Here is a 24,903-nt window from a genome sequence, read left to right as displayed (position 1 = left end):
AACAAGAGCAGACTTTAGTTTAACGGCCAGTGTTGTGACTGTGCTTATGGCCAAAAATATTACTTTATATTTTATTTCTTTATGTTTATCACTGTCTCCATTCTGTGACAGCTAAATCCTTGTACCTGAACAAAAAACAAATGCCAGCAGAAATAGTTATACATAGGATTTTGAACAGCAAATGTATCCTATAGGATAAACTTCAGTTAACTTAATGAAAATACTAAAACATGAGAATTAAGAAACCACGAGTGGAACCATTCTAGTGTATTATAAAAAGGTTACGGGGTGGTAAACAAACAACAACAAAAAAAACCCGAATAATTCCAAACTGAAAATTTACTTTCTGATTTATTGTTCAGCAACTTCATGGAATTTACAACTGAATCGCAATTGCTTTTCATTTTGTAAAATTTGGTTTGTCTTTCAAAAATAATTTGTGAATAAAATATTTTTCCCACGAAAATGAAGTAATTATTTAGAAAACCCTCTTTTTCAAAATTAAAAATAAAAGTTTTCACCGTCAAGGGACCAGATTAATTTTCTTTGGTATCAACAGTGTGATGCCACATAAATCACACTCATGTCCCGGAAGTTGGCTTATGTCGAATAGCTACTGCTTTTATTTTGAAGGACTGTGACCGGAAGCCATGGTTGGCCCTGCCAGTAGATTCAGGAAAAGTTTGAAGGAACATAATTATTGGCTGGGTGTTCAGAAGGATAGCTGGGCTGTTCTCACGGCTTGCTTGGCTTCAAATGGCTCCGACAAATGTCCGACATCAGCTCTGCGCTGCTGCGGGAGCAGGTAGGTCCTCCACCCGGCGCTGTCACATGGTTCTCTGTTAGCTTTGAGCTAAACTCTGATGTGATGCAACTGCTTTGCAGTTGAGAGATCACCTGAAACCACATGTTAACATTCCTGTTAACATCCAGCCCAGCAGGACACAGGATGACCGACTGCGCTTATGTCAAATCAGAATCGGGTTAAATATTCATACTCAGGGTTTGTTTACTGTGCTGCATATTTTAAAATGAACTGTTTTGTTGCAGTTGGCATAGATAAGATGTTGGAGATCCGAAGGAAAATTTCCTCCTTGACAATGACAATAAAGTTTTATCACATCTTATTTCTCACACAGATTTTTTGATTTGTGTGAATTTGTTTTATTATTGTTGATAATGTGGCTTCCATGTCTCCTTCATTTCTTTCGATCTCATAAAGTTAATTGAGATATTACAATATTATAGCTTTATTTTGAGTGTAGCCTATGTTCTGTTTTTATTATTGATACATTCATTAAAAATAATAATTAATCGCACCAATCCACTCCAGAACTGAGGGATGTGATAGTTCTTGACATAGCCTTAATATATTTCTTTTCATTATTCTAAAATCTTTAATTCTGGTAATTGTTAAAACACAGTAATAAACCACAATGCTACTAAACTAAATTAACTTTATTTGAACTGAAACCATATATTGACAAAAAAAATACATAAATTGAAAAGCAGTTTTTGCTGCTAAATTGTTGGCTAAACATATGAGCTCAAATAGTAAATGGACTGTACTAGTATATAGTGCTTTATCAAGCCCAGAAGCACTACAGTCGCTCACACACACATTTATACACTGATGGTGGCACGCTTTGGATAGTAACCATAGCTGCCATGCACCACCACCAGCAGGCTTGGTGGGTGAAGAATCTTACCACACAACCAGAGAGGCGGACAGAGCCCTAAATTGAACCAACAATCCACCATCGTCCCTCTAAGATATTTATTTTTAATCTGTTCTTCCCATTCAGAGTTCCAGAGTTTCAGGAACTCCTGATCATTCATGAATCTTCTTTGGAACTGTGGACGCTGACTGGCTGTTCAGCTCTAACTGTGGTTTAGGACAAGCTGAGCCACACTGATGGAACTGAGCCAGCGTTCTTACTGCAGATTACTGTTTGTGTTTTTCTGTCCAGGCTGCAGCTCTCCAGTGGAGGCAGAGCTGCGAGTTTTGCTGCAGCAAAGGATTATGGTCCTAGATGGTGGAATGGGAACGATGATCCAACAAGAGAAGCTGGAGGAGGAAGATTTCAGGGGAGAAGAGTTTAAGGAGCATCCTCTACCTCTGAAGGGCAACAATGACCTCCTGAGCATCACACAGCCAGCCATCATTTATAACATACACAAGGTAATCCATGCAGATGGATCCAGATGTTTTCCTGTCTGATGCTGGACATGGGGCTTCTTTGACTAGACCTTAGTGCTGCAGTGTTGTCCACGGTGTGTTTCCAGGAGTACCTGCAGGCCGGAGCTGACATCATTGAGACCAACACCTTCAGCAGCACATCCATTGCCCAGGCAGATTATGGACTGGAACAGCTGGTAAGAGCAGCACACAGCTCCTGCGGCCAACACAAAGGTCATGCACACAGAGAGACGAGAGTTCACTGATTAACCACTGATGAGCTCATTCTGAGAAATTCTACATACCAGAACTTATCAGAGCTGACCTATGAGCTTGCTCCTGATGGCTAAAAACTTTTTTTTTGCTTTTGTTCTGCACAACTTCAGTCAGTTTTAAGTTGATATCTGGCTGTACTTAGTGTATCACTTACTTCTGATTCAATAAATTCAATAGAAGCTGATTTGGATGCAGCAAAGTTGATTTTTAAATAAAAGTCTGGATTGACATTTGTCTTTCAAAAATAATTTTTGAATACTTATCATAAAAGTGTATTTGTAAAAAGACAAATATTCTGAGTTCTAATTAACATCTTTTGCTTTAAGAAAATGATATCAGTAATAATTTCACACTGATTAAAAATTCAAAGTTTAATAAACAAATTTGTAGCATTGTTGAGCTCCAGTTGTGGGCCACAAAAAAAAATCAGTCCAACTGCCAAATACGTCGCCTGGAAGTAGACTGAAGTGGAGTGAAGCATTACAAGCAATATTATTTCTTGATTGTTGTGAAGTAATAATGATCCTATTGAATTCTTTTAATACATGCTCTGGTTTATTATGGAAAAAAGTGTACATTAAGGAGCTACTACTGCCGTTAACTTCTTACTTACCTACTTATATGGATGTCTGGTTTGGGGGATTTCTGTAAAGTCATGGTTGTAATCCAAGCGACTGTTACTACGTGTTCACCCTGGAGTTTATGACTCCATGCAATCTGCTGGGTTTCCTCACATAGAAATCTTTTAACAAACCTGAGTGATAAATTGAATTTAATGCACTGTTTGAACGAAGGTCAGTTGGCTTTATTTTTCTGTAAAGTGCCTTCATATGACGCGTTGTGAATTGGCGCCACATAAATAAACTGAACTGAAGATGTAAAAGAAGAATAAAGAAATGTGAGTTATGTGTTGAAAAGTGATCAGGATAAGAACATGGACACCATTCATCACCATTCCTGTCTGGACTCTGGAATTGTTCTTTTTAAATGTCGACTAATTAATTAAAGCTAACTGAAGACCATGTGCTACTACTTGAACTTCTCCATGCCATCTGTTAAGTGTGTGCGACAGAGCATGTGGAACATGTGGCTCATGTAGCTGTTACTTTAGTCATTTATTCTGTATTAGATGAGTTTAATGTGGGTCATGTTGTTGCTTCAGAGGGTAACTGTGTGTTTGTTGTGCAGGCCTATCGTCTCAACAGGGCGTCAGCAGAGCTGGCGAGGAAGGCAGCTGATGATGTCACCAAACAGTCTGGTTAGCTGAACCTCCTGTTGCTGCAGTGATGGTCATACATCAGCACCGGGGTTTCTCGTGGGATTAACATGACCCATGTGTCCTCAGGTTGGAAACGCTATGTGGCCGGGGCGCTGGGCCCCACCAATAAAACCCTCTCTGTCTCACCGTCTGTGGAGAAACCGGATTTCAGGAACATAAGTAAGAATTTAGCATTAGAGTAAATCTGCCTACATCAGGTTGACCTCAACCTGAGTCACTATACAAGGAGACCGGTGAGATGGGATACCACATCACCATGACTACGCTGAAGAATAGCCTCACCTCCCAAAGGCCACAGCATGGAACTGATCCAGAAGCAGAATGTTTGGCTCTGTAGCTGTTGTCCTTACTGCTGCTTGGTTTTGTGACTCCAGCGTTTGATGAGCTGGTGGCGGCTTACACAGAGCAGGCTCGAGGTCTCCTGGACGGTGGAGCAGACATCCTTCTGGTAGAGACCATCTTTGACACTGCCAATGCCAAGGTAACGTTTCTTTCGGCTTACGTCCTGGAAACAAGGTATCTAGTTTGTTATAAACAACTTAAACATACATAAAACATTGTACAGTGTCAGTGATTAATGCTCTGCAGATGTTGTAATGTGTGGTATTTGTTACTCATGCAGTTTTCCTTACTGTAGTTTCATGATGCTGTCTTCCTGTCTGTCCTCAGGCTGCTCTGTTTGCCATCAACCTTCTCTTTGAAAAGTCCTATGAAAGGAAGCCCATATTTGTAAGTCATTTTCACTCTACTTTTATGATCTTAACTGGAGTTTCCACAGGGAAACTTTTTGAATCTGTGAAACTTGCCAAACATGTTATTTATGTGTATCTACAGAAGTGATGCTCTTATTTCAGTTTATCTCCATCACTGCATTTTTTTAATTCACTGCTACAGATAAAAATAATAAAACTGAGGTAGAAAAGTTTATATTTCTGCTAAAACGGCTGACAGGAACTTTTGCATTTGTTAAATCAGATTTAGGCACAAAATAGAAATAGGTATTTTCTACTCCATCTCACAGCTCCAGATTAGTAAGTAACCTCTCAGGTGAACAATGTAATTTGAATCACCACTGATGACCTAAATGGTCATCAGTTACTTGTTAAAGTTCCAGAGGATCATTTGAAAAATGACTCCTAAAGTAATTTACTCCTAAAGGTTGCAGTATTTTATGGTACAGTACAGGATCTTTGATGTAAGGTATGTTGTCATGACTACACTGTGAGGTGTTTTGGGGATGGTCCAGATCTCAGGAACCATTGTGGACAGGAGCGGCCGGACGCTGTCCGGTCAGACGGGCGAGGCATTCGTAGTGAGTGTGTCCCATGTGGAGCCGCTGTGGTGAGTTGACCTGTTGGAGAATCAACATGAGGTGATGAGGGATGAACATAGACAGGAGTCAGACGTGTGCCTCTCTGTGTTGCAGTATTGGTCTGAACTGTGCGCTGGGGGCAACAGAAATGAGGCCTTTTATTGAGGCGATTGGGAAAAGCACAACAGCTTTCATCATCTGTTATCCTAATGCAGGTAACCCACAACAACATCTAGTCCATAGTGTCGGCATGGCAACCGATCTTCGGATACAATCCTGGTGATTTAATGGAATAACTGACGGCTTCAGTGAGATGCCGACAGGCTCTTTGCGATCAATCTAAACTGCTTACTTTTCATTAAAGAACTTGCAGCTTTGACCTGTGATCTACTTCCTGTTACCTCGTCTGTTGGACCACCCAGTCCATTTTTCAGGTCAGGGGTAATCTTAATAACACTTTGTGTTCTTTTGTTGTTGTTGTTAGGGCTTCCCAACACGTTTGGAGGATATGATGAAACACCTCAAGTTACAGCCTCCAGCCTGAAGGTCCTGTTCAGTTTCCACACTAATGTTTAAAAGAAGCGGTTGCCACAATCATTAGCACCCTGATAAAGATGTGCAGCTCAGCCTTAAAATATATGAATGCTGTGTTAACTGTTAGCACAAGATGCCATGTTTTGTTGTAGTTCAGGTAAACAGAAGATTTTCCGACCTCTCTTCCCATCCTGCTCAGTGAAGTGGGTCCTGCTGCAGCCCCTTTCATCACAGTTCCACTTGTACTTTAAGAATAGTTTGCTTCTGCTGTTGAGCTCTTCAAGTTCAGGATAGAAGCTATTTCCTTATAGCCATTTTCCGACTTGCAAAGTCTCAACCCACATTGACTTGAATAGCATGTCCTCTTGTTTTTTTCCTGTAGTATTATTGAAAAAAAATGTAATTGTATTACTCATACTGTGGTGTTGTGATTAATCATGATTAATTGCGAGCTAGAAATATAAATATGCGCAGAGTTGTGGTTCTTACAGGAACGGTTATTTTCTAGTTCTTGGGTGCCCCACCCCTTTCAGATGCTGCACAACTGAACAACTGCCCATACAGCCCATATCACTGATCAAAAGTCCTTAAGTCTGCTGGAGTTTCTGTTGAGCAGTTAGTCGTCTCCTTTTTCATGTGGAATTTATTAAAATTGGAAAAGATTTTCTAAGGATGAGGTAGTAACAACATAGCACCAGAATTTAGGCAATATATTCATTCTGATAATAATGTGATAAATTATTGGTATTGTCAGCCATCTGTCATTTGATTGAGTAATAAATCAGACTTTGCTCAAAAAAGTGTTTTTATATTTCTGGCAAATTCTCTTTTTAAAAAGATGATGACATCATCATCGTAGAGACATGCTCGGTTCAGTTGTCTGCATGCACTACATAGTCAGAGGCTCTGTGGCTAACATGAATAACTGGTGATGGTGAGTGGATCATTTCAGGATTACTGATTCAACGAGAACTACTTCAGCTTGATTAAATGCTCCAGAGAGATTATCGATATTTTCTGTTTTTGTGCAGTTTTGAGACTATAGCTGTCACATGCCTTAGATAAACACAAACTTCCGATTTTAGGTTTAAATCTGTGTGATGTCACACTGCCACTCACTGCCCACTCAACTGTCATGTCTCTCGCAGGAGTTTGCAGTGGATGGACTGGTGAACATAGTGGGGGGATGCTGTGGGACCACCCCGTCACACATCAGGTCAGTGTCATTTTTTTCCAATTAACATGTCTGATCGTCTATGTTTACATGATGCTTCTTCTTTATCCTCACACAGAGCCATAGCCGAGGCAGTTAAGCAATGCCGACCAAGAGTTCCTGCTGCTGATACTTTTAAAGACTATTTGCTTCTCTCAGGTATAAATGTTTCCAGTATCATTGCTTACTCAGAGACTTTCCCATGACTGATTCAGTTTTAATCTAAATAAAAACTAAGTTGAGATTATGGTTCTTCTGATTTCTTTTTAAAATTCTTTTCTTTCCAACACTTGTCCAGATGCGAGACAGTCTTACCAGATTCAGCCTGATAGAGAAGTGAAGCTTTTATTTTTTAATTCACAGTTTAAAACAAGCATGTCACATGTTGTCACAAGCAAAACCGCTGGATAGTCTTAAAAAACATCTTGTATATTCTACACTTTCTCCCAAAAGTCAATCTGCTGCACCACAAGCATCAGTCAGCCATCCATACAAACATATCATTGAACACAAAGCAAGCAATATACAAAAAAACATAATCTTTGTATTGATTCTGCACTCTACTGAATGAATATTCTTCATTATACATTGAAAGAAAATTATATTTTTTCATTCTCTGAAAGGAAAAAATAGATCTACTCTCTTTGCTTCCTGTAGGCAGTTTGTCCCACAGATTTGTTCTATAATAAATCTGTTATTGCAGTCGGTGACACTCAGGCATTACTTGAAGTTTTCTTCCAGGCTCAAGCTATGTTGTTACAGAAAACTAAAGTTTCCTCCATAGGTTTATCATAATTCTATAATGCTTGATAACTTCCTGCCTTGTTGGAAAGAAAATGTTTGTAATTTGTAGGATTGGAGCCCTTTTGGATCGGCCCCTACACCAACTTTGTGAACATTGGGGAGCGCTGCAATGTGGCTGGGTCACGCAAGTTTGCCAAACTGATCATGGCTGGCCAATATGAGGTTATTATTTCTTAGATTGTAATAAAATCACCACTGTTACGCCTCAGGAGACAGGTTTGCTGTTAGTGTGTTCTTCTGTGTTTTATCTTCAGGAAGCTCTGAGCATTGCCAAGGCCCAGGTGGAGATGGGAGCCCAGGTCCTGGACATCAACATGGATGACGGCATGCTGGACGGTCCAGCTGCCATGGCTCGCTTTTGTAACTTTGTAGCCTCTGAGCCTGATATTGCACGGGTAAGACAGTCAAATGAATTCATTTTCTTTCTAATTTTTTCCATGTTTTGCAGAATTCTGTTTTTAAGAACAGTGGAACACAGAAACTATCTCATCAGATGCCCATAAGTGAGCCTGGCATTTAGAATAATCATTATTACTTATTGTCTTATTGTAAGGTGCTCTGAGTTAAAGAGAAGGTATATAGCTGATTTGTTTCACTTTTCTGATCATATGTCAGACGTTTATTTATTTACACTTTCAGAACCATCCTATTGAGGAATTGAATAACCTTGTTCCATATTTTATGAGCCCCTCATGTTTCTAGAAGTCTTGTTTTTGGTCCTGCAGGTTCCTCTGTGCATCGACTCGTCCAACTTCTCAGTGATTGAGGCTGGGCTGAAGTGCTGTCAGGGCAAGTGTGTGGTGAACAGCATCAGCCTGAAGGAGGGGGAGCAGGACTTCCTGCTCCGAGCTGCCACTGTGAAGCGCTATGGAGCAGCTGTGGTGGTCATGGCCTTTGATGAGGAGGGACAGGTGAGGCCAAAGTATTCAGCCAACACACACACACATACTGTCTACAAAATATTACAATCATAAAATTACATGTCAATCTATCATGATTATGAATTATTTAGTGCAAACATTTTATGATCTTCCTTGCCTGATCCCAGTTTGAGTGTTTTGCTTTATAATCTCAGCCACAGTTGCCTTCTGGTCCAACAGTGCAGACATAGTTAAGTTCAGTGCAAAAGTGTTACTATAGTCAGACATTTACGGTGTAAAGCACTGATTTTAATTACCTAAGTTATGTAATATCGCACCTCTTCAGCGGTCTATGGAATACTGTCTACCAGAAAATAGAACATACATTTCTAACGAAGCTATAAATAAGGAGCAACAATACAGAGAAAAGTTCTGTCAGAAAATAAACACATCCTGGGCTGGCTTCAGGAATGGCTGTTTGTATTGACCATAAAATTGCTCTTTAGCTTAAAGAAAATATTTTAAGCAATTAAAAAAAACTTGCCAGGATGAGGTGTTTTTTTTTACTCTATCAAAAATTATTTACTTTGCTAAACTGAAATGGAAACACTTTTCACATTACACAAATATAATCAACAACCATGTTGATATTGTCACTGATGCAGAGAGAAGAATACAACAGGAAGTAGTTATAGTTCTGCCGACACAATCAGACAAAATATATCAGTCAGAGATGGCTGAGACATCTGTGGAATTTTATTGTACTTGGAGCAACAACAGGAGTTTAATGTCTCCACAACAAATCAATCAAAGCCAACAGATTTTTCGTTATATTTTTCATAATCAGAAGAGAAACCTTTTTTTAGTCAATTCAACTTCATGCAGGATATGTAGGATGTGACTACATCCTACAGCTGCCTTTCTATCTTCTATTCTGCTAACTGGATGAGAAGTTCTTTTCATTGGGATTAATGTGGACAGCTTCCCTCCTGCTGAATACACTGTTCTCTTTATCAGACATACACCGTCATATTGAAAAATGAAATTTTTTCATTTGACAAAAGGTTTGAGAAGTAATCAGTAACTGCTGGTGGTGTGCAGTTGCTAATCAATGTGCTGCGACTTCAGGCCACAGACACGGAGCGAAAGGTGGAGATCTGCACCCGGGCGTACAACTTGTTGGTCAGTAAAGTCGGCTTTGATCCTAACGACATCATCTTTGACCCCAACATCCTCACCATCGGCACTGGCATGGAGGAACACAATGACTACGCTGTGAACTTCATCAGGGCCACCAAGCTTATCAAGGTAACAAGAAAAATCTAAGACAAAAGGTCGGGTTGTGCCCCTGGCTGACGTAGACACATAGCTCTGTCGTATAGCAGTTTAACTTGGTGGTTATAGAAAAAAAGTAGAGTGCAAAACTTTCTTGGCTGCTATTGGGTTCAGGATTTATTTACACTGCTCTGCGATATGGATATTTTGACGATGATACATTTGCAATAATGTGTGCAAATCTATCCCCTTGTGGCTTCACAATACTTTAGCCATTGCTCACTCACTTATGCATGGATTCAAATAGTAATCCCTCCTGGAATTGGAAATGGCCTTAAGGTGGCGTGGAAAAATATGCGTTTTAAAGGGCTTGGGATGTAAACATTTCGATATAATCACATTTCTACTACCTAGAAGCATTATGGGTAATGAGGAAACGCTCTACTGAAAAGCTGTCTGTTTGTGATTAGGAGACCCTCCCAGGAGCCAGGGTTAGTGGAGGCTTGTCCAACCTCTCCTTCTCCTTCAGGGGTATGGAGGCTATCAGAGAAGCTATGCATGGAGTATTTCTCTATCATGCCATCAAGGTAACTATGGTTACAGTGTCACATCCACATACCCAAACAAAGCTGCCTTTCTGTCTTCTCTAATCAGTTGTTGTAAATTGCCATCACACCTGAAGATGACAACTTGTTGTTATGACAATATTATGAACTGGAAGATTCAAATTCAGTTCATTTTCACTGCTCCTCCTGGTCAGGAGGCTCATTTCTACTTAAGTATTCTTACATCTTCTGTGTAGAAACTGATCTGTTCTTAGTGACTGTTGAAAAAAGTCCATGTGGAAATTAACAGTCTGTGAGATCTAATCTCAGTCAGATTAGTTGTGCAGAACAGGTTGAAAAATGTCTAAAATAAATAACAAATTTTTGTTACTGGCAATGATATCTTCCTTTTTTGATCTTAAAGGACATTTTGTCACTTGTGGCCTTTATTTAACAATACACTGACAAGACAATGAGATATGTGGCAAAGGTCAATAGATCAGAACTTGAACTTGTGACTGAGGCCTTTGTCTGTGGGTCACACACATTACCACTACCACACCCTGGAACAGTTTTTGTTCAGATAAGAAAAATTGAATTTATGTTGTTTTGAACATTCTATATCTCTGTTCTGTTAAAAATTTTTAGTTCTTGTACTTTTGTGTGTTTGTCCAGCAAGGATTAAAATTAAAGTTGGCTGAAATAAGAAAAATTGAATTTTTAATATTTCTAAATACATAAAAATTTGGAACAGTCACATTGACCACCCAGAGACAAAAGCTCCTCTGTCTTGCTGTGGTACTGCAGGGTTCATAAAGTGTTTACGGCGAGGCGTCTGTTCTCTGGGAGTCTTCGCTCCGCCTCCCCTCTTTTCTTTACCTTCTGTTTTATGCATTTTGCTGAACACATGAAACTAGTGACATCTAAATGAGTTGATGTCATTTCCTGTATAGGGTGGGATGGATATGGGCATTGTAAATGCCGGGAACCTTCCTGTTTATGATGACATCGATAAGAAGCTGTTGTTGCTGTGTGAGAGCCTCATCTGGAACAGAGATGCTGACGCTACAGAAAAGCTGCTGGCCTATGCTCAGGTAGAGGAAACCTGACAACCATCAGGTTATTGCTGCTGTGGATGTTGTTACTGCTTTGCTTGGACTGACACAAGTCTGCCTCTCATTAACAGGATAAAGGGAGAGGAGGGAAGAAGCTGGTTCAGACAGACGAATGGAGGAAAGCATGTGTAGAAGAAAGGCTGGAGTATGCGCTCATCAAGGTAAAAACATTCACTGGCTGGAGCAGACTGTGTGTGTGCGTGGGTGGGTGTGTTTCCACTTGACCCAAAGTGTGTTATGCTTAGATGCAAGTGTAAAAATGTATTCCACACACTGTTGTCTGTGTTCCTGTCAGGGAATAGAGAAGTATGTGGTGGAGGATGTGGAGGAGTGCCGGGCTCAGGTGGAGCGCTACAGGAGACCCCTTCACATCATCGAGGGGCCCCTGATGAACGGCATGAAGGTGGTGGGGGACTTGTTTGGAGCTGGGAAGATGTTTCTACCACAGGTGCCCTGGTTATTCACCTACACTGTATACCATTCATTCTAGTCATGCCATTAATGTTAACAGTAATGTAAACCAGTTGTCCCGTACCGGTCCATGGACCAATTGGTACCGAGCTGCGCAATATTTCCATTTTATGTATTATTTCAGTATGGAGGATCTTTTATTTTGAAAATCCTTTAACCGGATTCTCTCTGTTACGTCTTGCTTTGCTGCTTGAGCCCACAAGCAGCAGAATGAGTAAGGAACAGATAAAATGTCTTTGGAAAGTTTATTTTGAAAGGGGAAAAGGCCCGGAGAAGAGACAGAAGAATGAATTTATCCTGGCAGGTGATTTCTACATTACAAGCCCAATCTGCATGGCATGGTGACCGGGTCTTTAATTGAGGCAATGAGGCTTCAAACGTAGAGCTCAAGTAGCACCCTGAACATAAGCAACACTTTGGGTGTCATTGTCTCTCATCACTCCCACATGGGACAGTCTCGTTGCAGAGAAACAAGCTCAGGACTCCCTTCAGTCGTTATCATGAGTTAAAATTTTTATGAAAGTAAAAAGTTCATTTTACTTTAATGAAGTAAAAACTTCATGAAAGTTAATTTCTCACTCCAATGTCCCATCTCTCTTTCTCCGCCAAGAAAGAAATTTCTCCAAGACTCTTACCCATCTCCTCGGTCTTGACGATAGCGGCGCTAATCAGTTGGTTTATGTCGTTTGTCAGCTCGTTCAGTCGAACTTTAATTTCCTCCTTTAGGCTCATTCTCACTTGCGTTAACTCCTTGTTCATTTGAAGTCCCTCATGTCCTCAGCCATTACTTCACCCACCACCTTTCTTAGTGAGCTAATAGTAGCAAGCAAGGCCTCATCCGCTATTTTCTCTCCTTCCTCGACCAGGTGTGTTCCGCAAGCTTTGCTTTCGTGTCATATTTCTGAGTTTTGAGACTGGTCTCGTCCCTTCTTTATTTTAGCCCCACTCATTCTTCTTATGAGAGAGTAACACATCTACCGATGCAGGACCTCTTTTCTAGGCTGCCGTACTAATCGCCATGACACTGAAGTCTCACTGTGTAGTTTTGACATGAGATTAAAATCAATGACTTATTTCCTGAGTTTGTCCCACAGTGTGGTAGCACCAGTTAGCAGTTGAACTAAATTGACAATTTGATAACACTTCTGTGCTGTGATTAATGCTGTAAAATAAACAGTTGCCTGTTTTACTCATTGTATTTCCAGGTAATCAAGTCGGCTCGTGTCATGAAGAAGGCAGTCGGTTATCTGATTCCCTTCATGGAGAAGGAGAGAGAGGAGATGATGGCAGCATCAGGTTCAGCAGAAGAGATGGTCAGGAGCATTGTTTTAATATAATAAAAACATTCAAAGTTTTTTTTATTGTGAGAAAATTTGTGTTTTTCACCTTGTGGGATAGAGTAAGGTGGTTCCCAGCAAACGCATCACATTACAATAACAAACTTTATTTAAAAAGGGATAATGTACAACTCCAATGTAAATGTCACCATTTGATGAGCTCAACCAAGTGCTAGCAAAGCTAATTCACAGCTGCAGTGCAAATTAGCTGACCCTACCAGTGCAAGTTACTCTTACCCTAATTTTTTCTTTGGTGAAATTCAAAGGCCTAAAAATTTAATTTATACCAGGTGAGTCTCTCACCTGTACTGAGCTGTTATGAATATGTGTGTCTATATTCTATCTTACATCCAGAGCATACTAGCTTCTTTGTTGTTTTTACTACTGCTAGATGATATGCATATGGGATATGACATAAACAGCACTATTCAGAGATGGAATGAGTTTGTAGATGCTGTGTGAATCACCTAAACATTGCGACAGTAGCCAAGGACACATGTGGGTAAAGTTCTGCAGAAGTGTTCCTGATTTCCTTTCATCGTTGTCTCTATTTTCAAACTCACATAATTTCTATATCTGCATACATGAGCACAGTGTCTAGACCCACACACCCCTCATATTTTCAGTTGTCTGAAACTAGTACACCAAATCTCACAGTGTGCACAGTATGCTCAGAAAGAAAACCAAAGCATGTGAAGTTGAAATCAACAGACTCTTTATTCCTTAGAAGTGCTTCATTAGAAAGTCCGATCAATTCCTCTGTCTGCAGAATCCCTATCAAGGCACCATAGTTCTGGCTACAGTAAAAGGAGACGTCCATGATATCGGCAAGAACATTGTGGGCGTGGTCCTGGGTTGTAACAACTTTAGGTAAATCCACTTTCAATCTCTGCTGCTGTTTTCCTTTTTTATTTTTTTATAGTAACCATTTTAAATTTTCTTCTGATTTCTTTTTTGTCCCATATTCTCAACTTTATCTTACTTGTTAATATGAATCCATTCACACATTCACTTTCACACCCACACTTACTACTGATGACCTAAAAAACAACTTCATTCAGACCTGGTGGTTCGCAGCTCATTGGAAAGGTTTCTTTAATTTCTCCATTTACAGAATCTAGATGTTTGTGCTTAGCGACAAAGTCAACATTCCGATCTGTCTCTATTCACCAGTGTTTGATGAAATTAATATGATGAGGGGTTACTTTTGGAAACCAGCCAGGAAAATATTTAAATAATTAGTAAAGAATAAATAGGAGTTCACAATATTGTATGTAAAACATTGTGCCATCCATGGCACAATAATACTATATGCTTTAATGCTAACTAAATGCTGAAGGTGTTACAGAGAATTAGAGAAGCCTTTTGGATGGTAGACAAAGAGTCTTTCTGAAACAAGGGAAGTCCTGCTGCTTTTTACTGAAGTATTGTCCATTTCTTGTTTCTACACAAGAAATGAAGTATTTGCTGACATGGGGGATCTTTAGATGAGCTAATGCTCTTTGGAATTTGTTGACTGATTTTAAGGGATTTGACCTTCTGACCCTGCCATGAAATTTAAAGCCAGAGAGTTTTTCTAACACTGATTGTTCCCTCCCCCTGGAACAATGAGAAACATCAAGCTTTATGATGTTTCTCATCATACGGCTCCAAAAGCTATGATTGACTGCTACTGGAGAATTGAGCAGCTTGTGTTTGCTCTGTTGCAGGGTGATCGACCTGGGTGTCATGGTGACCTGTGATCGTATTCTCAGAGAGGCCGTAACACAGAAAGCTGGTATGATTTAAGGCGTGCTTTATGGCAAAGGTTTCTGGATAACTGGAGCCACAGATACATGCAGCTCTGGTGAAATGTGGGCCACATGAGGGCCCCAGCAGATGGAGCTAGGCTGGGTTTGAGTGGCATTAAAAATGCAATGAGGTCCACAGTTTTCTATAAGGTGCCTGCAGGGATGATTTGGGCAAGTTCAGGAAGGCTTTCCCACAGGAACCTTAGATAAGGAACTCAAATAGGTTAAAGTGCTCTGGGCATACAAGGCATTAAATTTGACTTAGGGATGGACAATATCACAATAGACATGTGGTCAATATCAATAGATAATACGTCTGATAAAATATCCAATATTTAGAATATTCACTGAACTCCCCTCCAGAACCACACAGCATTCTGGGAAATGTAGACACAGAAAGGCTTTTGTTAAGCAAGGTTTATGGGATCAATTAACTTTCTCTATGGTTGCCTAGCAACAACCTGTGGAATAACTTGTTCAGCAGCAGTTTCAAGTTTTGCCACTGTGCCTTATTGTTGACTAAAAATAAAACAAATTCCAAAACTTCAATAATTTGAAGTTCAAACTGTGGATAAGACAGGACAGGTCATGTCACCGGTTTGGTAATATTTCAGATATGTAAAACAAAAAACTAATCAGGAATAATTATTGATATTGACAGTTATTGGTGTAGACTGATGTTGCTTCCAAGACTTTTTGTCACATTGTCCAATCCTAATCAGATAAATGTGGCCTGACTCTGAATATCTATGTGATAAATCGTGATACTTTAAGATTATATTTGTTGTGATTTGGCACAGAAAATATACCAAATTGACTGTAGATGATTATTGTATGTAACAAGCTACTAGACCATTGCTTTTTAAATATGGTTGTCAGATAGCATTCTTTAATAGGAGATGTCTTACTTTCTATTTGCTCTGTAGATTTTTGATGTTTGTTTCTCAACGTTCCACTTTTAGTTTCTTTTTTTTCTGTTATGACTTTGAGCCAACAATGTATTTATTTATGCTATGTTTATTTCTGTTATACTGCGTGCTGATAGATTTTTGTTTGTTTGGAGCAGACGTCATTGGTCTGTCAGGCCTCATCACTCCCTCTCTGGAAGAGATGATTTATGTGGCGAAAGAAATGGAGAGACTTGGAATGACAACGCCTTTGCTTATTGGAGGAGCTACCACGTCAAAGTAACTTAACCATACACTGACATATAGGATATATTTTTAAAGAAAACTGTGATTTACATATTCTAATGACCCAAAGTGGAGTGTTTCAGTGCTGTTTGTTGTGTAGGACACACACTGCTGTGAAGATTGCACCCTGCTACAGTTCTCCTGTAGTTCATGTCCTTGACGCCTCCAGGAGTGTGGTGGTGGTAAGTCATTTATCCTGAGCTGAAGGACGGTAAAGGTCTGGTGCAGGTCCAGCTTTGCATGTATCAGTGTCTCATTTGACTCATTAAAACTGCTGTCACAGTGAGTTATCTTTCTTTTTATGTGTTTGTACATCAGGGGAGCTCAAATGTTTTGAGACCAAGATCTACTTTTTCTCTCACCAGCTGGCTGAGATCTACCTCATGACACGAAGACATAAAAAAATTTAAATTAAATGACCCTATTGACTTATTTTATATGCGAATATACATTGGTTGCTCGTCAGTCGGTCTTTCAGTCCCTTTTTATTTGTTAATGGATCTGGAACGCAATGAATTGCGCAACACTTTGTTGAAACAATAATTACTGAGAATATTAATTTTAACACATCTTGTCAATTTTTAAAAAAATGTTATTCTTTAATGAAGCTGCAAATGTTTTGGATCTTGGTAAATATTTTGATAGGCCTGTCAGAAGAGGAAGTTCTGGTTTCAGCATCCTGGCAGATCGCGATCGACGTATTGAGCACCCCTGGTGTACATAAAACACTTTTTACATAGATCCTACAGAAAGTAGTAAAGTGCATGTGTGGAAACATTACCATCAAAATCCTGCCGTGTAGCTGAAGTGTGTGTGTTGCTTCTGCTTTGTTATAAAAAAGTGTGTAAAGGGATAGGACATATTATTGTTTCAGGACAGAGTAAGACATCAAAACCATAATTTTTTTTGTCATCACATTTAAGCATCTCAGTGGATAGAATTAAATGTTCTGTTCACTGTCAAAATATCCTTGACTCTAGTAATAATAACACATTTTATTTATGAGGCACTTTTCATGACACTCAAGGACACAGTACAGTAATAAAGATAAAAAATATCAAGGACAGTAACATGAGGCAATCAGAAAAAAGCAGTAATAGGTCCTATTTATTCATTTTGAAATTAATCTTCATAAATAGCTGTTGCTGTTGCAAACATTGTCAGGTAATACATAAGCTACCTTGGACATGAGTGTGTAAATGTCTAACAGAGTGAAAATTGACTTTTCCCACTAGAAGTGTCCACTAGTGTTCGTTCTAGAGGTGAAAGTTCCTTGCAAATTGAATCATTGTTGTTCAGCTGCCTCTGAACTGCATTTGGACCAAATTATATTCATGATCCTTTCTGGTGCTGAATTTATTTGGAGCTCACATTTTTGTTATTTTATGTAGAGGTGAGAAATGTTTTTCTTGGTTTGGTTTGAGTCTACTGTGTCTCTGTCTCAGTGCTCCCAGCTGCTAGATGAGGAAGTGAGGGAGGAGTATTGGGAGGATGTGAAGGAGGAGTATGAGGATGTCAGACAGGAACACTACGACTCCCTGAAGGTGAGAGTTGGTATTAGAGGAGAAGAGGACTTCTCTGGTTCCAGGACTCTCTTTTTCACATTAAGAACAAACGGGTAGCTCCTTGGAATGTAGAACACGCAGAGAAGTTAAATGCTGTCCTTCTTCCCGTGTTGCATGTAGGACCGTCGGTATCTTTCTCTGTCTGAGGCCAGACAAAAGGCTTTGCATATTGACTGGTTCTCTGAGCCTCGACCAGGTAAGTCAGCGCAGATCAGTGAATTTCAAACTAAGAACATAAATCTGTTTAATGACTGTCTCAGCACTAACAGAGCTGATAGGGAGCATGTTCAGTGTTGACTGGTGGTCTGTGTTGCAGTGCGCCCTCAGTTCTTGGGAACTCGTGTGTTTGACTGTTACGATCTGAACAGTCTGCTGGACTTCATCGACTGGAAGCCTTTCTTTGATGTGTGGCAGCTTAGAGGGAAATACCCCAACAGAGGATACCCCAAAATCTTCAATGACAAAACTGTTGGTATGAGCTTCTCTTTGCGTTTTCAGACTGCTGTCCTGCTTCTGCCAACACTTTCCATCCATCCATTTGTTTCTCAACACCAGGTTGGTGTTGAGAAGAAAGCTTTTAGGTTTCTTCTACCACTTCTTGCACAAAAAAATCAAAGAAGTACTGAACAAGGACTATCACAAGTTCTTCTGTAATCAGTAGGTTCCCAGTTTGATACCCACTCTGTCCATCTGTTGTGTCCTTGGGCGCCCTTCACCCAGTGCCTGCTGGTGGTGGTCAGATGGCCCGGTGGTGCTGGTGCATGGCATCCTTGCCTCTGTCAGCCTGCCGCAGGCTGACAGAGGCTATGGCTACTATCCAATAGCTTGCCACCATCAGAGTGTGAGTGTGTGCATGAATGAATGTAGAGTGAAGCACTTTGGAGTCATCTGGACTTGATTAAATAGGAAGGGTCCTAGGATTGAACCCTAATGTACCTACATAAACACATTTTGAGGATCCTATTAGTTGTTTGAAAGTTATAAATATTTTTATGTTGATGAATAAAAAGCATGGTCTGTGAAACTAAGCTCCATTTGCTAAAAGCGGAGTTCAATCTCTATTTATTTTTTTTTCACATTTTTTATATGACTATATAAGAAATGTTTGCATTTAGGAGATGTTTTTTAAAACAAGTGAGGCTTGATGTAGCACTTTCAACATACCATTAGACTACTAATGTGAAGCTATTTGTGATTCATCTTTCCTTTTCCAATGTCATGAGAGTAATTTATTGAGAATTCTTAATGTTCTCAATCTACTGATAACAGCAGAAGGGTCTTCAGGCTCTGCCTTTTCTGTCCTTGTTTTTTTTATTGCTTTATTGTTTTTACAGCTTTGTCCTTTTGTTTAGCTCTTGAATGTTCTCCATTTGAACATTCAGAACTCCTCTGCATTCTTCACAATAAACCACAGAGCTTGGTTACTTCACCAGTATGTGTGATCAGGCTGTAAGTCTGAATGACTGGATGATGTTGTGCTGTAGGTGCGGAGGCTCACAGAGTCTTCCATGATGCCCAGTTACTGCTCCATGAGATGATCGACAGCAACAGTCTGAAGGGGCGGGGCCTGGTGGGCTTCTGGCGAGCTCAGAGTATGGGCGATGACATCACTGTGTATAAAGATGATGTCACAGTTCACAGAGACACGAAGCCAGTCGCCACATTTCATGGCTTACGGCAGCAGGTGAGAGTCTGGATCTGGAGTTCATCAACTGTCTTACAGTTGGGCACACAATCACCTCACATTCTTTCTCTGGGAGTGTAAGGGTGAGGCATTGGGTAGCATTAGCAGTAAAGGAATGTGTGTATTCTGCAGGCTGAGAAAGACAGCTCCAGCTCAGAGCCGTTCCTGTGTGTTTCTGACTTTGTGGCTCCTGTGGACAGCGGCGTTCCCGACTACATTGGGCTGTTTGCAGTAGGTGTATTTGGAGCGGAGGAGCTCAGTCAGCGGTTCCAGACCCAGGGAGACGACTACAACAGCATCATGGTCAAAGCTCTGGCTGATCGCCTCGCTGAGGTGATGTATGCAGAATGAAACTGTAACACCATAAAACTGGACATGTTAATGATTCACAAAATATATATAGGGATAAATAATAGTTTAGTTCAGATGATGTTGATGGTAACTTGTTGATTGCACCTGGAACAATTTAACACCAGTTATATCTGGCTTCACTGAAATGTAGAGTGTCAGCAGCACAGCCCTGGATCAGGACTTTTCAAAAGGTTTTGCATTAGTTTGCTGTCTGGTGGTGGTGGAATGATTTCATCTATGGAAACATGCAGGCCAACATCAGTAAACAATGACGTAATGCATGGATTACTGTTGGGTTCTGTTTTTATTATTTATTATCAATATAATTTCATTTCAGAGTCAAATACAAAATGTCAAATTTAAATTTAAATTCTGTCAGGTAAAATTATTCAAAATTGTAATATATCCTGTTTTTTATATTATATAATTATTAAAAAAAAGACAGTACAGCAGTACAGCAAAGCTGCTTTAAGCGCCAAAGCTCCCAGTCCAAAAATCATAATAAGAACTTTTCTGATCCCAAAAAGAAACACAGAGAAATAAACAAGAAAAAGATTTAAACCAGTCCAGTTCATGGAGCTCCCAACCTGATTGATGCCAGTCCAGTTCATCAGACCCCAGCTGGCCTCCAGCTCTGGCTACTGGGTGTCATCAGACAAAACAGCATCAACCAGAGAGGTTAATTAGAAATAACTGAGCTAATGTCTGTTAGATTAAAATGGGCCATCTTTATTGAATTGTTTAAGAGTTACCCCCTCCAGAAATCTCTTATGATACTGTTAGTCAATAAAGAAAAGTAAAATTGGAGATGATGTTGTGTCTGCTGTCTCTGCCCCAGGCATTTGCTGAGGAGCTCCATGTGCGTGTGCGTAAGGAGCTGTGGGGCTACAGCTCTGATGAGGCCCTGCAGGCGTCAGACCTGCACAGAGTCCGTTACCAAGGAATCAGACCTGCAGCCGGATACCCCAGCCAGCCTGACCACACGGAGAAACTCACCATGTGGAAGCTGGCTGCTGTTCTGGAGGAGACAGGTGAGAGCAACACAATATCTCTAGGTTCTCACAGCGTTTCATCCCTTTATATCTGCTGTCTTCTCCAAAAATCCTGTTTGAAACTGTGTGTAAGTCAGCATTGCAAAAAAACTATTGACAAACTCGAAAACTTAGAGTTGCTTATGACAGTATCTGCTTATTAGGAGGGTGATGTTAAGATGATGTGATGAACTCTGTCTGAATATTCCTCATGTTTAATGATTAATAAGGTCAATTTTTGTTGTCTAAACCCAGTCAAATTCCCTTCTTGAGCGGATATAAAAATATGATTCGGCACCAATAATGTAAACATTTCTTAAGATAGTATTTCATGGCTGTAAGTAAATGGTAGCATGATGGGGATTCTTGCTTTCTCCAAGTCATTACTTGTAAAGCCAGGACAATTTATAAACCCTCAATGTTTAAAATATTCATATATTAAACATGACCTGCTTATTCAGATGGAAGTCTGATGCGTAGGCCACCTGGTTTGTTGTGTGTATAATCACACCCCGTCTGCAATGATGGATGGATGGATGGATGGATGGATGGATGGATGGATGGATGGATGGATGGATGGATGGATGGAGGATGGATGGATGGATGGATGGATGGATGGATGGATGGATGGATGGATGGATGGATGGATGGATGGATGGATGGATGGATGGATGGATGGATGGATGGATGGATGGATGGATGGATGGATGGATGGATGGATGGATGGATGGATGGATGGATGGATGGATGGATGGATGGATGGATGGATGGATGGATGGATGGATGGATGGATGGATGGATGGATGGATGGATCCATCCATGGATGGATCCATCCATCCATCCATGGATGGATGGATGGATGGATGGATGGATCCATCCATCCATCCATCCATCCATCCATCCATCCATCCATCCATCCATCCATCCATCCATCCATCCATCCATCGATCTGATCATTGGAACATAATAAAACTTTCTGTTTGCACCACCAGGGGGAGCTCTAGTCTTGTCAACCACTAGACCTGACAATAGCTACTATTGTTAGCTTGCTCTTGTTAACTGCTTTATAACAAAAATGGTTGCAATGAACCATTCTTGTTGAACGGTTCATTACAACAAGATTAAGAACCATGCACGGCTTTAGTGTGACTGGATGTCACATGTGTGGTGCTCTCTCTGTAACTCAGTTTGGTGTTTACATCTATGTAAGGTATCACCTGTTCTTTTTGGCTTTGTGTGTGTGTGTGTGTGTGTGTGTGTAGGAATTGGCCTGACAGAGTCTCTGGCCATGACACCAGCTGCCTCGGTCTCCGGACTTTACTTCTCACACCCTCAGGCTTCGTACTTTGCTGTGGGAAAAATCACCAAGGAACAGGTTCTCATCATAATTGAATTTATTCATGCAGCACAGATTCACCACAGATTCACTTTCAAGACACTTTAGAGACAAACTGATCCAATTTATTTATATATTCAATTAGGCAACTTGGTGCATAAAATTAAGTTTTTCAGAGATAATTGCATACTTTTCATTTCAATTTTAGTAATAAAATATTGCAGCCAATTTGGGTTGTTATATATCATTTTCTGGGCAAACATTTTCTGTCCCTTCTTCTGGATGAGGTAGTGGCATTGGACAAGAACAACTCCCTTCACCAGAACCATCCCAGTGTGAGCAGCCATCTAAACCGGTAGCAGGCAGAAAAACACAGGAGCACTGATCCAGGAATACTTTCTATAGGAAAGAAAAGGAAAGGGTTAATGGGAAGAGGGAAGTTATTGGCAACAATTGCTCAGCTTATATCCCCCTCCAGGAAGGTGTCACTGCTAAATGCTAGGCCAGGACAGGAAGAAAACAGAAAGAGAACAAAATTAACAGCAGCAATATTTGTGGATGATATTTAATAAAGAGTTGGCTGATGGTAATTATCTACTCCACCAGCTTGACCAAAGAAACTTCAACTATAAGCTTCCTTAAAAAAGAACGTTTTAAACTTAATCTTAGAAGTAGACAGAGTGTCTGCCTTATAGACAGATAAAACTGGGATCTGGTTCCTCAGGAGAGGAGCCTGATAACTAAGGATCTGCTTCCTGTTCTACTGTTAGAACCTCGAGGAACCAGCAGTAAACCTGCAGTCTGTTCGGGACACATGGAGCTGATTATTAAGGGCTTTTTATATGAGAAGGAGAGTCTTAAATTTGTGTAGGTTTTTTTTCCATTGAAGAGTTTTTAGCGGCGCTAGTGGCTCACATTTTTTGACAGTAGACTGACGGGAAAGAGGGCAAGACATGTGGCAAAGGTCGCCAGGCCCGGGAGTCGAACCCACGACGTCCACATCGAGGATTGAGGCCTCCACACGTGGGGCATGCTTCATCTCTTTGCAGTAAATGATTCTGATTCTGAATGTTTTACATCAGTTGGTCTCTGCTAACAGTTCACTAGAAGCCCTCCCAGAGGATTTACCCAGTTTGAGAAATGAGAAAATTACAAGATGACGACTTAAACCTGAGACCCAGAGCAACATCCAGACTGATGTTGATTGTGTGCAGGTGGAGGACTACGGCAAGAGGAAGGGGAAGAGTACAGAGGAGGTGGAGAGATGGTTGGCTCCCATCCTTGGCTATGAACAGGAGGTGTAGCGTGGATCATCATTCCAGCTGAGGCTGCTCCATGCGCTCTGGCTATGGTACCACATGCTGCTGCATTACCCACAATGCTTCAGTGTTGGACCAGAGATCACTGATGATAAATGGGAACATTTCAGAGTGTTTAGGACAGTCACTGACCAGTCTGCCTCATTTAGATTGGCTGGTTTTTCATACTGTTCATGTTTTAGAGTTGGTTTAAAATTTGTACTTGAAATGAAAATCTCATGTTAACTGTCAGTCAGTTTTATTTCATTTGTTTATCTTTTCACAATGACTTTTTCATTAGAATAATCAGTGGTGCCTTGGGGGCTGCAGTGTACTTTCACACCATCAGGGATCTCAGCACAGAGCAGGGCTGCTGCTGCAGCAACAGACAGATCTTTAAAAATCAATAAGTATTTCATTTGTAAGATGTTCAGTACATTAAAGAATGTGGGATATTTCACTGCTTTTATTTTAATAATAATCTTCTGATATGCTCAAACTGGTCATTCTGTTCCTGGAGACTCTACAGGAACAGGTGCAACACAACATTGCTGCACCACAGTGCCATTTATTAATGATACCCAAAAATATTGTTGATGTCAGTTTTTGCTTTTAATTTTGAAAATAATTTCAGAAGGTAGTCTTAAGTTTATGCTTGTGATGAATGAACATGTTTCTATTGTCTGATAAATCCCAAAGTATTGTTAAATGAGTGTTAAATGTGTTTGGATGTTTGTAAGTGAGCAGCTTGGAGTAAATAACAAAGATGAAACATTTTCAGTTCAGACATCTAAAAGACATGAGTAAAAGATCATTTATGCAAAAGGGTTTTTTTTTAGAAATTAGGAGTATTTGTACTAAACTAGGTTTTAAACTAACTTCTAGTTGACTGAAACTGGAAAGTTAACCTTTTTAACATTGGTTTTTCAAGCATTGATTTTTTTTTTCACTAACTTGTGCTCTACATTTCTTCCCTCTGATCTGCTGAGAGCTGTAAGGAAGTTCTCAGCATCTTGATGGGAGAAGCAACTGAGAACTAACTGCTGCTCATGTTGTGCCATAAAGCCCTGATGCTGCATTGAGTGTCAAACTGACAGCTTGTATTTCTTAGTCTTTCTAACTGTGGAATAATGATTCCAATAGTTAGAATTGGAATCTAACTATTGTTGAACATTGTGAGCTGTTATAATAAATGTTTCATAGATAATAAAGTGTCTCATATTTGCTGTGTTTTAACTCTTACTTTGACTGAAGTGAGGCTCTTAGATAAATGGATGTTCAACAGGAGGACGTCGTCTCGCTCTCCACCAACTACCTGCCAGAAACACCAGCTGAAGCAGCTCTGCTCTGTGGTGCAGAGATTAGCTTTACTGCCTCTCAGTAATTCACTAATTCACATCTCAGATGTTTGAGCATCAGTATGTTGTGTAAAGCAGGGATTCTGCTTTGTGATGT

The 24,903-nt window shown here is 40.1% G+C and overlaps 1 protein-coding gene across 1 annotated transcript; it reads left to right on the top strand.

Moving 5' to 3' along the window:
- The first annotated feature begins 647 nt into the window (after positions 1-647).
- mtr (5-methyltetrahydrofolate-homocysteine methyltransferase) lies at positions 648-24,672 on the top strand. Its single transcript, XM_055021222.1, has 33 exons — positions 648-805; positions 1,971-2,182; positions 2,287-2,376; positions 3,644-3,713; positions 3,801-3,893; positions 4,109-4,215; positions 4,404-4,463; positions 4,981-5,075; positions 5,161-5,261; positions 5,531-5,592; positions 6,729-6,796; positions 6,873-6,952; positions 7,647-7,759; positions 7,852-7,992; positions 8,323-8,508; positions 9,586-9,765; positions 10,203-10,319; positions 11,231-11,371; positions 11,464-11,553; positions 11,688-11,840; positions 13,069-13,176; positions 13,970-14,070; positions 14,910-14,977; positions 16,057-16,177; positions 16,284-16,365; positions 17,629-17,727; positions 17,869-17,944; positions 18,065-18,220; positions 19,233-19,432; positions 19,565-19,765; positions 20,622-20,814; positions 22,077-22,189; positions 23,365-24,672. The coding sequence occupies exons 1-33, from the start codon at positions 757-759 to the stop codon at positions 23,452-23,454; spliced, it is 3,816 nt and encodes a 1,271-aa protein (XP_054877197.1). The 5' UTR covers positions 648-756; the 3' UTR covers positions 23,455-24,672.
- The last annotated feature ends 231 nt before the right edge of the window (positions 24,673-24,903 follow it).

The sequence above is a fragment of the Poeciliopsis prolifica genome, unplaced genomic scaffold (genome assembly GCF_027474105.1).
Source record: "Poeciliopsis prolifica strain line A6 unplaced genomic scaffold, Auburn_PproV2 SCAFFOLD074, whole genome shotgun sequence".
In the NCBI taxonomy this organism is placed as follows: domain Eukaryota; kingdom Metazoa; phylum Chordata; class Actinopteri; order Cyprinodontiformes; family Poeciliidae; genus Poeciliopsis; species Poeciliopsis prolifica.
Note: the sequence above shows the minus strand (reverse complement) of the source record. Positions and strands in the feature narration are given on the sequence as shown.